Source organism: Rhinolophus ferrumequinum, chromosome 7, assembly GCF_004115265.2.
Source record: "Rhinolophus ferrumequinum isolate MPI-CBG mRhiFer1 chromosome 7, mRhiFer1_v1.p, whole genome shotgun sequence".
Classification (NCBI taxonomy): Eukaryota; Metazoa; Chordata; class Mammalia; order Chiroptera; family Rhinolophidae; genus Rhinolophus; species Rhinolophus ferrumequinum.
Window position 1 is genome coordinate 41,639,677 of NC_046290.1, and position 14,575 is coordinate 41,654,251.

General features: G+C 34.6%; 1 protein-coding gene across 1 annotated transcript in view; it reads right to left on the reverse strand.

Annotated features, from left to right (window-relative positions):
- The window catches only part of ADAMTS6 (ADAM metallopeptidase with thrombospondin type 1 motif 6), a 255,576-nt gene that overhangs the window by 48,662 nt on the left and 192,339 nt on the right, over nt 1-14,575 (reverse strand). Inside the window, exons 19-20 of the mRNA XM_033109798.1 lie at nt 6,290-6,453; nt 5,705-5,843 (exon numbers count right to left, since the gene is read on the reverse strand). Coding sequence (XP_032965689.1) covers nt 5,705-5,843; nt 6,290-6,453 — 303 coding nt within the window. The remainder of the gene's footprint in view (nt 1-5,704; nt 5,844-6,289; nt 6,454-14,575) is intronic.

A 14,575-nucleotide genomic window follows, 5' to 3' on the forward strand; every position in this document is an offset into this window, starting at 1 on the left:
TGTATTTCTGACCTTTCTTTGAACCACGAAGAAAGCATCCTTAAGGCTTATTTAGTAACAGGACAGGTACAAAATTAAAGGCAACAGTACAGCATCAACTCTCAGTTAATTTGCTTTGGAAGGTTTTGCTTTAAAGCCTAAGAGTTGTATTAAATAAGAGAAGGGGTTAGGGGGTTGTGGGGATACAAGGGAATGGTTTGAATACTGGGAAATGAGGGGACATTCAGAAAGATAGGAAATTATCATGAATACTGCTGCATTTTACAAAAATTCATTCTCCAACAAAAAAACATTTTCTTAAAACAATAGAAGGGCTTCTCTGATTAAAACTATAAGTCACAAAGAGAAAAAAATGTTTGTTATCATTTTTCATAAATATTGAGTTAAAACAGGTCACATGCCTCTTATATTCTGACTTGTGGGTCTAAATTGAAGTTGGTTGTGTATATAATCACTTACTCATTTTAGCTCCCTAGGTACCACAAAAACTTGAAATAAAAATGAAGAGCTTGCAAAATCTGTTTAGCACAATTTCACTTGATCTTAGCCAAAAAGCTAAGAAACGATATTTAGCACAATTTCAGTCAGTTTTAAAAGCATTAATTAGATGCTTATAAGTGATCTATCAGATAAAGAAGAAAGCATGTAAATAGACTACAGAAGCAGCTTTTTAAAGGCATGTCCAAGGCCAATGACAAAACTAAATGAAATTATGAAATTGGCATTCTACCACCTTTTTCATGCCCTTTTCTGATGCCCTCTCTACCACCCCAGGTACTTATATCTAAATCTCATTAACCTTTGCATTCAACTAGTAGCCAATTAATATCAAATATGTGAGTTATTAATAGTAATGCTCCCAGAGTTATTTGCATCTGAATGTAAATCATTTGAAGACTAAATAAACTTTCAATCAGCCTCAAAGGCAGTACTTCTCAACCTTAGCTGTGCAGAAGAATTACCTACAGAGCTTTTAAAAATCTGGTGCCTAGGCCACACTCCTAACGAATTAAATCAGAATCTCTGGGGGCAGGGCCCAAACATCAGAATTATTTAAAGTTCTCCAGGCAATTGCAATGTGCAGCCACAGTTGAGATGCACTGTTTTAGGGAAAGCATTTGAAAAAATGAAATTTCAAGCTAGCGAAGGAGATTTTTTTGAGTGGTGATATATCATATTGCTCTGTTAAGGCTGCCAACTACTTAAAAAGCTCTGTTCAAGGTAAAGAACCATTTTTATTATGAGAGAAAATGCTACATTTTAAAAATCACTAGAGATTCAATTTCTAAGTATTTCAGCAAGTTACTTCACTCAAGTTTTACCTATAAAATAGGAACAACAATAGCAATGACTACCTGTCTCCTGGTGCTGAGGATGATCAAATGAAACAGGGCACCAGAAAATGTTTTACAAAATGTAAAATTTTATTTATTATTACACAGCTGAGCTGCAGAACCATTTATCATTAAAAAAACTGGCTATAATGTGGATTACAGCTATAATATGGATTATTTCCTAAAATATTTATCACTTTGTAAATAAACATTAGCTTTATGAAACCTTAGGTGTCTAACCCAGTGATTCTCAAAGTATAGTTCCTCAACCAGTAGCACCAGTATCCTCTGAAAACTTGTTAGGAATGCAAATTCTTGGAATCTAGGCCACACCTACCAAATCAGAAACTGGAGGCAGAATTTAGTAATCTTGTTTGAACAAGCCCTCCATGTAATTCTGTTACACGCTAAAATTTGAGAACCACACATCGAGCCAAACATTAGTAAAAAGAGAGTATGTATGACTAAAATCAAAGGATAAATATACAGAATTTGTTATTTGAATCTTTAGAAATCAGAGTGCAAAGGCATAGTAGGACAAATTACTAGTACGTTAAAAAATCCTCCCAAATCTTTGTATTTTAAAATAATACAATTCTCATTATCCAGCCAAACTATCAATTAACACAATCTTAAATATAATGGCAGCGTATAAAATTGGGAGCCAGATAAATTATAGAATATACAATACTTTGGATAAGAAATTAAAAAAGAAAACTCTAGCAGGAGTAATAATGGTTCAGAAAATAGCCTAGTTTTAATTCACTGAGCATGGATTTCTCTCAGAGGAAGAGTCACAACTGTATATTAAAAATCACATTTATCCTGAAGACAACACCCCACAGCATTTCAGTGTTCTTATTCAGGCTAAGGAAGTGTTTCATCACTGACTCAGAGAAAAGACCATAACTTGGATTGAATCACCAGCAGTGTTTCCTGCAGCATTAGATTTGTCATTGGGTCTGCTAAGCAACAAAAAAACAGTCTCAAAACTTATCTTAAAAGTTCTCATAAGAAAAAGCTATCACCATTGCTCCCAAATATAAAGTCCAAAGGTCTTGCCATTAAATAAAACACATGCAGGACAGTGATAGGTAAGGACATTGGAGAGGCTTGTGAGATTGCAATAGAAAGTTCTTTGAGATCTTTCCTGTTTTCTCTTTTTCCAATTTTAAAAGTTCTCAAGACACCTAGCACCACCCTGGAAAGATGAGAGTGAAGTATCCCAATTGAGAACTGACTTTAGTATTCACCTTTAGTTACTTAGTGAAAACTAGGTAGAATTGACTTTTTTCTTTAAGATTCCTCAAATAGGTGAAGTTCCAGTTACCATTACCAAGCAGATGACTCAGGTTCTCTCTTTGATCAAGATATCTGAGTCCTAAGGGATTTTACTTCCCTCATTCATAAGCTTCCTGTATTTAAATAACTTGGGGTTAAAAGTGGGGGCATGTGTAAGAAGAATAACTCCAATAATTGATACCTGTACTCTATGTCTTAGGAAAGATTTTCCACCTATTCAAACTAAAAAAAAACAAAAGAGAGAAGCTTGGTTTTACTTATCCATGCTAATCAAAATTATACTGTCTCTCCCTGGCAATCCTTTTGCCCCACATCCTAAGAAAAAACAGCAATTCTAAGCTCTCATTTTCCATACTGGAAAGAACTAGCGCAAATATATAATTGCCAAAATTATTAATTCTTTTTGTTCATTCACTCATTAATGCATATTTATTGAGTGCCTAGTATCTTCCAGTATCTTGTCATAGGTGCAAAATGAGTCTGGAAAGATGCACAGACTCCAGTGAGGAGGACATGGATTCTATGTATCTAGAGTGCTAGGTTTCAGTTTCTCTGTCAACCACGACAAGTGGTACTGAAACTTGCGTGAGCATCAGAAGCACCAGGAGAGCTTGCTAACACAACTCGCTGGGCCCAGCACAGAGACTTTCTAGTCTGTAGATTTGAGATGCGAAGGGCGGAGCAAATTAGGATTTCTAACAAATTTTCAAGCAATGTTGATGCTGCTGGTCTAGGGATCACACTTTGAGAACCACTCATCAAGACAAATGGGAGCTCTTCACACTATGCCTGCCAACTTTCAAGCACTGTACATCTCTCTTCCAAAGAAGGCAATGGCCCCATGAATGCTGTCATAATCACGTTTAACTGAGCACAATTCTAATTCCCAGAACCACCTCAATGTCTAGGGTCCGTGACTTCAGAAGAGAAGAAAGAGGTATAAATAAAAAGAAGAGAAAAATTCTCCTTTTGGGGGTTTTTCTTCTTCCTTTTCTTTTATCCCATCTCACAAGAAATCACTTTTTTATTATGATTTCTCAATACAAGTGTTACGGAAAAGAAAAACACTCATTTAGATTTTTCATATTTCTTTACTTTAATAAAACCATTGTTTTTCTTCTAAATTCATTTTTTATGGCCCTTTTTTTCTTTTTTGTTGGACTATCCCCTTTTTGAACAAAAGAATCATAGGGTTAGAAGGAACACTAAGAATTCACTTAATCCCTCCTTGGCCTCAGACAAGACTGTGTCTAAACCATTCCCAAATATAGCAATTTTCAGTACAAAGATGAACAGGCACTAAGAATTTTCCATTCAACATTCTGTCACATACTTGAAGATACTAATACACTTTCCCCTTAGCCTTCTTTTCACCAAGCTAATCAACCTCAACACTTAGACTTTCCTCATTAGATTTCCTAAACTTTAAATTATTTTTTTCTTCTTCTTTAATAAGTCTATCTCACTTTACCTCAGGGCCTGAATTATATATGTACTGTTATCAGGAAGACTTTTTTTGGTATGTGAAAAGGGGAAAGTTAACTTATAGGTTGAAGAAAAAGGAACTTAATTGAAACAAAGAAATATCTATCTATAAATGCCACTAAGGAATAATACAATGGCATTCACTTGAAAAATTAATTTTAAGTATCTTTTATTTTATTAAAAGAAATAGTAATTCCCTACAGTTTTAAAAACTTTACATTACAAATCACCAGCCATTTCACACATAAAATGGATGGGAATTAGAGATCCTTTTAAATATACCACAAATTATACATAACCATGTTTCATGATACTTCACATAGGAGAAAACATTATTGTTTGTTCGTTTACTTTATGTTTTCTTATTTTGTATGGTGTTTTGCTACTGAATTTGGAGTTGTAGTTAATCAATGATTAATTCTATATGAGTCTAAAAATACTGAGTCTATTATTTGATCATCATTTCTGTGAAAATAATTTCTCTGGTTCGAGCCTTAAGGATCATAGGTATTTAGAGATTCACTGAGTATAGGACAAGATGGGATGTTAAAGCACATGTTTCCAAGAAGTTTAGAAAGTAAAACTAGGTAATACATTGGAATATGGGGTAAAATGGGATAATTCATTTTATTTCAATTTCTCCCATTCTAAATGTCATTATTCAAAATTCAATCTTTCCTTTCAGAATGGTGAGGTGCTTTAGTCCAGCCTAAGCCTGAGGGATGGGTTTGTTTCCTTGCCTATTGCAATCAAGGTGTACGGTGGAGGCGATGCATTTAGTCTCCAGAGAGAAGGAAGATGCTGCTTGCACAGCACTTCTACTCACCAGTCCATGCAGCAGCAAGGGTGTTGGCTTTGAAGGAAGCCAACTGTCCTGCTCTCCCAGCCAGAGGTAAAGAATTGCATTGGTGGCCACTAGAGGGAGGAGGATTAGGAATAGAGTAAATTGTGGGAAAAGGCACCCATGAAAAACGCACATGGGACAACCAACACATCACCAACCACCGCCTAGCAGCTACCTTTCTGAGGGACTATCATGGGGGTGAGCATACACCATTAACCCACAGACCCAGACACCAGAAATTATTGTAGTATCCCAGTATATAGCCCCTAAACTTTGATGCCAGGAGAAGGGAGTCTGAATAGGATTGTGGGAAACACACAAGCACACAAACACAAACACACAAGCACACAGACATACATTCTCATCCCCCATTACAAGAAGTATCTGTGTCGTCTGATTCTTGCTCATTTTCTTATTTAAAACTCTTGATGTTCTTTACCAAGAATGCGTTCACGAAAAGCAAACTGCCCACCTTCAAGATAGTCTTGGGAGAAGCACCAGCAGAGACACTCATTGTGCCAAGATGTATTTTACCAACAAATCTGTACAAATTACATGAGGTTAAAAACAAACGGAATATAATATAATTAAAGCAAAGTTTCTTTTGCTAAATTACAGCTTGAAGCAAACCTGCAAGAAATGTTTCCAATTAGCTTTTTTAGCAAACACAAAGCATAGCTCAGAATATGTTTTACTTTCCATCCTGCCCTCTGGGTGGGCTGCCTAGTGGGTGTCTTACCTCCAGCACAAGTAGCTGAGCATTCTGACCACGGCTGATGATTCCATGTAAAGCCAACTTCACTGTCTCCACTTCCAGTCCGAGTGATGGGAACATTGAATTTATACCTAATTCCCAAATTCTGTTCTTGAAGCAGAACCTGCCATTGAAAACAACTGGTGAAGATAATTAAAATACAATGAGCCTCCATTCAGATATTTATTATTTCTTTTGAAGAAGAAAATGTCATAGAGTAAGTCTTATAGGAAATTTAAGACAACTTTAGAACACATACATTTATACTGAATTTTCTCTTTCCATTTTCATGGATAATTTAGACCCATTTTTCTCATATAACTTATTTGGTTATAAAAATGTTATTCAAGCAAGCATTGAAATGGTCAAAGAGTCATATGGAAAATGGTCAAAGAGTCAAAGAGCGCTACGGCCTTAACTTTACACAGATTTTACACCCTTAGGCAAACCATTTTACCTTTATTCACCTAATTTCACCACCTATAAAACAGAGATAATAAAGCTTGTCCTTTCATACCTCACAGGACAGATGACAAACAGTAGAAAATAAAGTGACAAAGACACATTTACCATGACAACGAGATTTTCCGAGGTGGGTCCTAGAGCTTCCAAGGATTCCGGTTCATCAGTTGGTCTCTTATAGTGAAAAGCTGTCCCAGCAATATCGAACTTCCGAGGCCAGTCAATAGTCCAGGCACCATTAATATAGTAATCATCCCCTTCAGATTTTAAAGCTAAAAAAGAAAAGAAATGACAGTCTACCTAAAAATATGAAACTTCATTTACCACAACGTCACTGATTAGTAACTGCACTGAAGTATACAATGAATATACATGTCCATTTAGAAATGGGATTCTTGACCATTTTCTTCAGTGCAAATCAAAATGGTAATTTTCAATGTGAGTGTCAAGAAGATATTAAGTATTTATAATATTATCAATACAAAGGAATAAAACGTTTATCTGGAGAAATAAACATATGGAACCAGCAAGGAAAATTATGACAAAAAGAATAAGTAGGGATGGGGGAGGCGTAGGAAGTGATTTTCCTGTCCAAATATTAAAATAGTAGTTGTATGACTATGTGCTGGGGAGAACCTATGGTACTGACACACAGAGAGTTAACAATGGAACCAAACAGATAGTTAAGAAATAAACCCAAGCACATATGGTAATTAGTATATGACAAAGGAAGCATCTTAAATTAGTATAGATAACAAGAAATCAAACTAAGACAAAAGACTAGTCTTTTGGGAAAAAAATGCTGAATTTATATCTCATTCTTTATAAATACTACAATTTCACTCTTAGGTACATATCCGAAAGAAATTAAAATAGGTACTCAAACAAATATTTGTACATACATGTTCATAGTAGTACTATTCCCAGTAACCAATGGTGGACAACCCAAATGTCCATCAATGAATGAATGGATAAACAAATACAATAAAATATTATTCAGCCATAAAAAGGAATGAAGTACTGATACATGTTTCAGTGATGATGAACCTCAAAAACATCAGGCTAAGTGGAAAAGGCTAGACAGAAAAGGTCACATACTGTAAGTTTCCAATTATATAAAATATCTGGAATACGTAAATCCATAGAAAAAGAAAGCAAATTGGTTGTTGCCAGGGGCTGGGGGGGAAGGGAGGGGGACTACTTAATGGACACAGCGTTCCTATTGGGATGTTGAAAATATTTTGGAATGTATCCAATGCTACTAAATTGTTCAATTAAAAATGGTTGAATTCTATGTTACGTGAATTTCACCTCAATAAAAATACAGTTTAAAAAAAGAGGTCTCTGGTCAAGAAGCTGGAGTAGATAAATGCTGTGCTTGCCTCTTTTCATGACTACATCAAAATTACAACTAAACTACAGAACAACCATCACTGAGAATCAACTGAAGTCTAGCTGAACAGAGTCCTATAACTAAGGACATATGGAAGAAGCCACTTTGAGACAGGTAGGAGGGGCAGAGACATGGAACAGATTGGTCCCACACCTGCATGTGGTGGTGAAAAATCAGGAGGGATATATCGGCTGCAGAGATCTCACCTGGAGGAGAGGTCCCACCCAGTCCCACACCACGCTCCACAGCCTGGGTTCCAGTGCTAGGGAGAAAGGTCCCCACAACTCCCAACTATGAAAACCAATGGAGATTATGACTGAGTGAGACGGAGAGCTGCTGGAGTTACAGGCCTTCCTTTTAAAGGGCCCACACACAGAGTTACTTGCTGATGAACTCACTCACTCTGAGCTCCAGCACTGGGGTAGCAGCTTGAAAGGTACCAGGAACATACGGGAAGGAACTGAATTGTCTGGCTAAGGGTGAGGGCTGGAGGAGCAGCTTTCTGCCAGACAGAAGAGCTGACAGAATCCATCATTTCTTTGTTGAACCCTCCTTCCATTTAGCATGTAGATGCAGGCAGCCACCATATCTGAGTCTCCATGAATCTGGCTAACAATGTTCGCTTAACCCTGGTGATTCCCTGAGACCTGGCCCCACCCAACTTGTGGGCCCACCCAAGTCACTTCTAGTGAATTTTCCATCCAAACAGCCTGTCTTAGCTCATGGTGCAGTCTTTTGTAAAATCTCCATATGGTCAGCTCCAGAATAACAGCTCCTCCACTGTAGTTACGGCCCCGTCCTCACAACCAATTAGCCCGAGTGTCAATCCCACCCTATGTCAAGCAAACAGCAACCAAGACTCAACTACAACAGCAAGGCACAACAACCCACACAAGGGACACACCTGGAGCACCTAGCTCAGGTAACCAAGGAGATTGTGCCGTTGGGCCCTACCGGACATAAGTCCAGTATACCAAGTCCAAGAGAGAGAGCAGCTTTACCTAGTACATAGAAATAAACACAGGGAAGAAGCCAAATAGGGAGACAAAGAAATATGTCCCAAATTAAAGAATAGAACAAAGCTCAAAAAACAAAACAATAAAAACCTCAACAAAATGGAGACAAGCAATCTACCAGATGCAGAGTTCAAAACATTGGTTATAAGTATGTTCAATGATATCAGGGAGAACTTCATCAAAGAGATAGGAAATATAAAAATGCAGATAGAAAATATAAAAAAAGAACCAGTCAGAAATGAAGAATACAATAATTGAAATGAAATTAAAGAGAATCAACAGTAGATTAGATGAGGCAGAGGATCGAATCAGTGATTTGGAAGTTAAGGTAGCAGAAAACAGCTGATCAGAGCTAAAAGAAAAAAGAATTTAAAAAAATGAAGAGAGTTTAATGGGCTTCTGAGACAATATCAAGAGTACCAACATTTACATCATTGGGGTTCCAGGAGAAGAAAGAGAGCAAGGAATTGAAAAGTTATTTGAAGAAATAATGACAAAAACTTCCCCAACCTGGCAAAGGAAATAAACATACAAGCCCAGGAAACGCAGAGAGTCCCAAACATGAACCCAATAGGCCCACACCAAGACACATCATAATTATAATACCAAACATGAAAGACAAAGAGAAAGTCTTAAAAGCAGCAAGAGAAAGACATTCATCTACAAGGGAGCCCCCATAAGACTATCAGCTGATTTCTCAATAGAAACTTTGCAGGCCAGAAGGGATTGGGACCAAATATTCAAAGTGATGAAAAGCAAGGACCTACAACCAAAATTATTCTGCCCAGCAAAACTATAACTTAGAATTGAAGAATAGATTATAGCTTCCCAGACAGGAAAAAGTTAAAGGAGTTTATCAACACCAAACCAGTATTACAAGAAATGTAACAGGGACTTCTTTAAGAAGAAAAAAAATATATATGCATCATGAAATGCAATAACAACACATCTATCAACAATTACTTTCAATGTAAATGGATTAAATCCTCCAATCAAAAGACATAGGGTGGCTGAATGGATAACAAAACCTTTACATATGCTGTTTACAAAAGACTCACTTCAGATAGAAAGACACACATAGATTTAAAGTAAAGCGATGGAAAAGATATTTCATTCAAAATGGAAGTGGGAAAAAAAGAAGATAAGCTGGGGTAGCAATACTTATACCAGACAAAATAGACTTTAAAACAAAGGCTATGACAAGACACAAAGAAGGACTCAGTAATTCCACTTCTGGGTATTTATCTGAAAAAAAACAAAATACTACTTTGAAGGGACATGTGGATCCATATGTTCATTGTAGCATTATTTATAAAAGCTAATATGTTCACAACCTGGGTATCCATCAATGGATGAATGGATAAACAAGAGGTGGTACATATATACAATGGAATATTATTCAGCCATAAAAAAGTACGAAATTTTGCCATCTGCAACAACCTGGATACACCTCGAGGGTAAGTCAGACAGAGAAAGTCAAATGCCATATGATTTCACTCATATGTGGAATATAAAGAACAAAAGAACCAATCAAAGAAAATAGAAACACACTCAGACACGGAGAATATTTTGATGGTTGTCAGCTTGTAGGATGTTTGGGTGGTGGTGAAAAGGCAGAAGAGATTAAAAGGTACAAATTGGTATTATAGTTATAAATGTCACGGGGATGTAAAGTATAGCCTAAGGAATATAGGCAATATTTTAATAGTTATGTATGCTGTCAGATGGGTACGAGATTTATCAAGGTGATCACTTTGTAAGTTATATAAATGTCTAATCACTATGTTGTACATCAGAGACTACTATAATATTGTATGTCAACTATAACTGAAAAATTTAAAAATTATTAAAAATAAAATATAATTCCAAAAAATAAAATAAAATGACAACCAAAACAAAAAATAAACACTTTAAAGTTTTGATATTAGATATAGGTTTTAATATTTCTTTTATGCTAGTAATACTACAGCAAAAAAAAGCTCTGTAAAAAAACAATGGTTCTTCATATTTTGAGGTCAGTTTGTTGGTGACATTTGAATAAGTACTAGGCATTAAATGATTTGAGGAAATTATTTTTAATAAGCTTTGGTCTCTTATGATATTGTAGTCATATAGAAAAATGTCCTGACTTTTTGAAGATAAATGCTAAAATACTTAGTGATTTATACCTGTTCTTTCTTTAAAATAATTTCCCAAAAGAATACTTATATGTTTACATAAAGATAGTGAAGCAAATTATGTCATTAACATAAATATTAATAGTTATTAAATCTTGGTGCTGGGTGTATGGCAACTCTAAACGTTTACTGAACATTACTTTATGTAATTGAAATTTTTTATCAAAAATGAATTTTTTTTAACAAAAACAGAAAAAGAATAAATGCCAGGTGGGTAAATATTTAAAGATAAACATAGTTGAATCATAAAATGCTAGGAGAAATGAGGGAAAACTTTTCAAAAAATAACAATGGAATATAAAAAGCTTTTCTAAGCATGACAAAACCTCAGAAACTAAAAGGAAAAGATTAATAAATATGCATGCATAATTGTTAAACCTCTATAGGAAAAAAATTATTAAAAATGTTTAAAATATGTGACAGAAAAAGGTTATTAGCACTATTATACCAAATTCCTATATAATAAAATTCCCATAAAAAAATAAGACTGATAATTTTGATTATGTTATCATGATTTCACAATGATGAACATGTCAGTTTAATTTTTTCGTTATTATTCTAGCTTCCTCAAAAACGCTATCAGGTCAGATGAACAAGCAGCCCAAAATGACTAAAAGGGTAATAGTGCAGTCTCTGACTCCTTGTACCTCTACTACTTGTCCTCAATAGCATAGACCATTTTCATATCCCCACTCTAGGCTGCCTGGCATATATATTTGTACTTTCTGGCATATATATTTATACTTTCTTGATTTCAGATATGTTGTGAAGATTCATTTATCAAAAATAAATCTAACCTTTTGAGATAGGAACATGTCAACCAATTTTAAGAATTATTTAGTCTTAAATTTTTCTTATATTTAAAAATTTGTATTTTCAATTTTCACAGTGGTTTTCTGTCTCATTTAAAACATCAAAATTACTTAGATTATATAAAGACATCTGAGACTGTATAATATGAAACAATAAAAATAAAAATAACCCCCACCCCACAGCTTTGTATTCTCCTTCAATTTGAGCTCTCCATTTCCATTTTCTCAACTACTCAATGACTGAATCCAAACATATCTTTGCTGGTATGATAATGTAGTTCGGAAAACATCAAGCATTTAAGAAGTAATAAATAATAATTTACTAAGGGAGGAAGATGTGGCCTTAGGAACACAGAATTATAAAAGGGGAAAAGTATGATGTTACAAATATTTTTGTTTTGAGTCTTGCTAATGCAGTAAAGAATTCAAAATTATGATGTAAAAATAAAGGGGTCTTCTTAAATAAAGGAAGGAAGATTCTGATTATACTGGTGTGCTATCTAAAGATGCATTCTAGATGTATTCTTATATTTTTAAAAGGCTTAAACAAAAAGGGGATGATATTATAAAGAGAATAGAATTCATCCAGGTCTCACTAAGAGTCTAAGGGTCTCTGGAGAGTCTAAAATGAACGCAAAGGATCAAGTATCAAATAAAACATCACTTCTTTTCCTGTTGAAATAACTGGTAGTGGACTTGCCCTCCAACTGTAAACAAGTATAAAACTCACAAAATACATGAATCAGCTGTTCTTAGACACTGGCCAGGACTGTGATGTATGCAAGAAGGGAAACAAGGTGCATTGTAGAATCTCCCCAGCTTTCTGCCTGAAGGCACTTTCTATTAGTGTAGAACAAGAGAACCCAAGTAGAGCATAGTGGTCTCATTCAGAAGATGGAGATCAGAAATTGGAAAGGCTAAGATATCTGGAATTTGCAGGATCAGAGAAATAGAGTAGAAGGAGGGAATCTGTTGCTGAATAGTAATCTCTGTATGTATAGAATAAAATTCTGTGAAGCCAGGGAAAAAAACAAAAACAAACAAACACCTACTCGGGAGCTATTAGCAGAAAAATTTCCAGAGTGAGAATTCAGAGTTTCAATCACTAGGGCATTCAGTAGAGAATCATGTTTTATCATTAAGGCTGAGCAGATTCTAGCATAAAGATGACTCTGAACTAAACTCTAAAACTAAACCTTACAAAATAATAGGAGAAATAAACAAACTCACAATTCTAGCTGGAGATTTCAACATGTTCAGAAACTGCTTAAGCAAAAAGGCAGAAAATAAGTAAGAATATAATAGACTGAAACACAACTATCAACCAATTTAATCTAACTGATATTTATGAGACATTAAACCCAATAACCCGAGAATATACATTCTCCTGAAGTGCACATGAAACATTCACTAAGATGACCGAATGTTGGGCCATAAAACAAACCTCAACTGAAGAACTAACATTGTACAAAGTATGTTCTCTACCAATAATAGAAATAAACTAGAAATCAGTAATGAAGAAGATCTGGGAAACCCCCAAATATTTGGAAATTAAATAATACCTTCTAAGCGATGAGTCACATGGTACATAAGAAAATATTTAAAACTGAATGATAAAAATACAACATATCCAAATACATGTGATGAAGTTAAAGCAGTACTTAGAAGTTTATAGTGCAAATTCTTATTTTAGAGTAGAAAAAAGATTTTAAAAATCTGTAACCCAAATTTCTATCCTGAGAAGCTAGAAAAATAGCTAACACAAAAGTGAAAAGAAAAAAGGAAATAATAAAGAGTGGGCATTATTGTTAACAAAAATGGAAAAATAATAGAAAAAATTATTTAAACCAACAACTTATTCTTTGAAATGAACAATAAAGTTAATAAAGCCCTCACTAAATGATCATGGGGAAAAAACCCCACATAAATTACCAACGTGAGGAGTTAAGGAAAAAAAAATATATATGGTTTGGGATGTAAAGTATATATGTATGCATATATATATATATATATATATATATATGTATGCATATATATAAACATGGTCATGAGATGTAAAGTGCAGCATAGGAAATATAGTCAACAGTGTTGTAATAGCTGTGTACGGTGTCAGATGGGTAGTAGACTTGTTGGGATTATCACTTTGTGAGAAGTGTAAATGTTTAATCAGCATGTTGTTTTGTACACCTAAAACTAATTAAAAAAAATAATGCATGGTGGGGGGCGGGGAGAAAGCCATTGCTACAGACCCTACAGACATTAAAAGGATAGTAGGGAATATTATGCACAACTTTATACCAACAAATTCTACAACTTTATAGCTATTACAGAAATCGAATTTTTCATTAAAAACTTTCCACAAATAAAACTCCAGCTCAGAAGCTTCACAGTTGAATTCTATCAAACATTAAGAAGTAATGTCAATTTTACACAGACTCTTACAGAAAATAGAGGAGAAAGGAACACTTCCCATTTCATTTTCTGAAGCCAAGTTTATCCTGATATCAAAACTAATAAAGTCATTATAAGAAAAAGACTACAGACCAATATCACCCATGAACATAGATGGAAATATGCTTAACAAAATCAATTGAGCAATATATAAGAATGCTAACACATTATGACAAAGTGGTGTTTATCCCAAGAATGCCAGATTGATTTAACATTTGAAAATGAATCAAAGCATTTACTATATTAACAGGAAAAAGGGAAAAAAAAACATAATCATGCAACAGATTCAGAAAACTTCAACACTTGTTCATGAAGAAAAATCTCAGTAAACTTGAAATAAAAGGTAATTTCTTCAACATGATGAAAGGCATCTACATAAATCTTCTAGCTAAATCAAATTTAATGGTAAAAAAAACTGAACACTTTCCTGTGAAGACAAGTAGCATTGAAAGGATATCCAGTCTCCTTACTTCTATTCAGCATGGTACTGAAGGCCCTGACCACTATTATAAGGTAAGAAAAAGGAAATAATAGGCATAAAGATT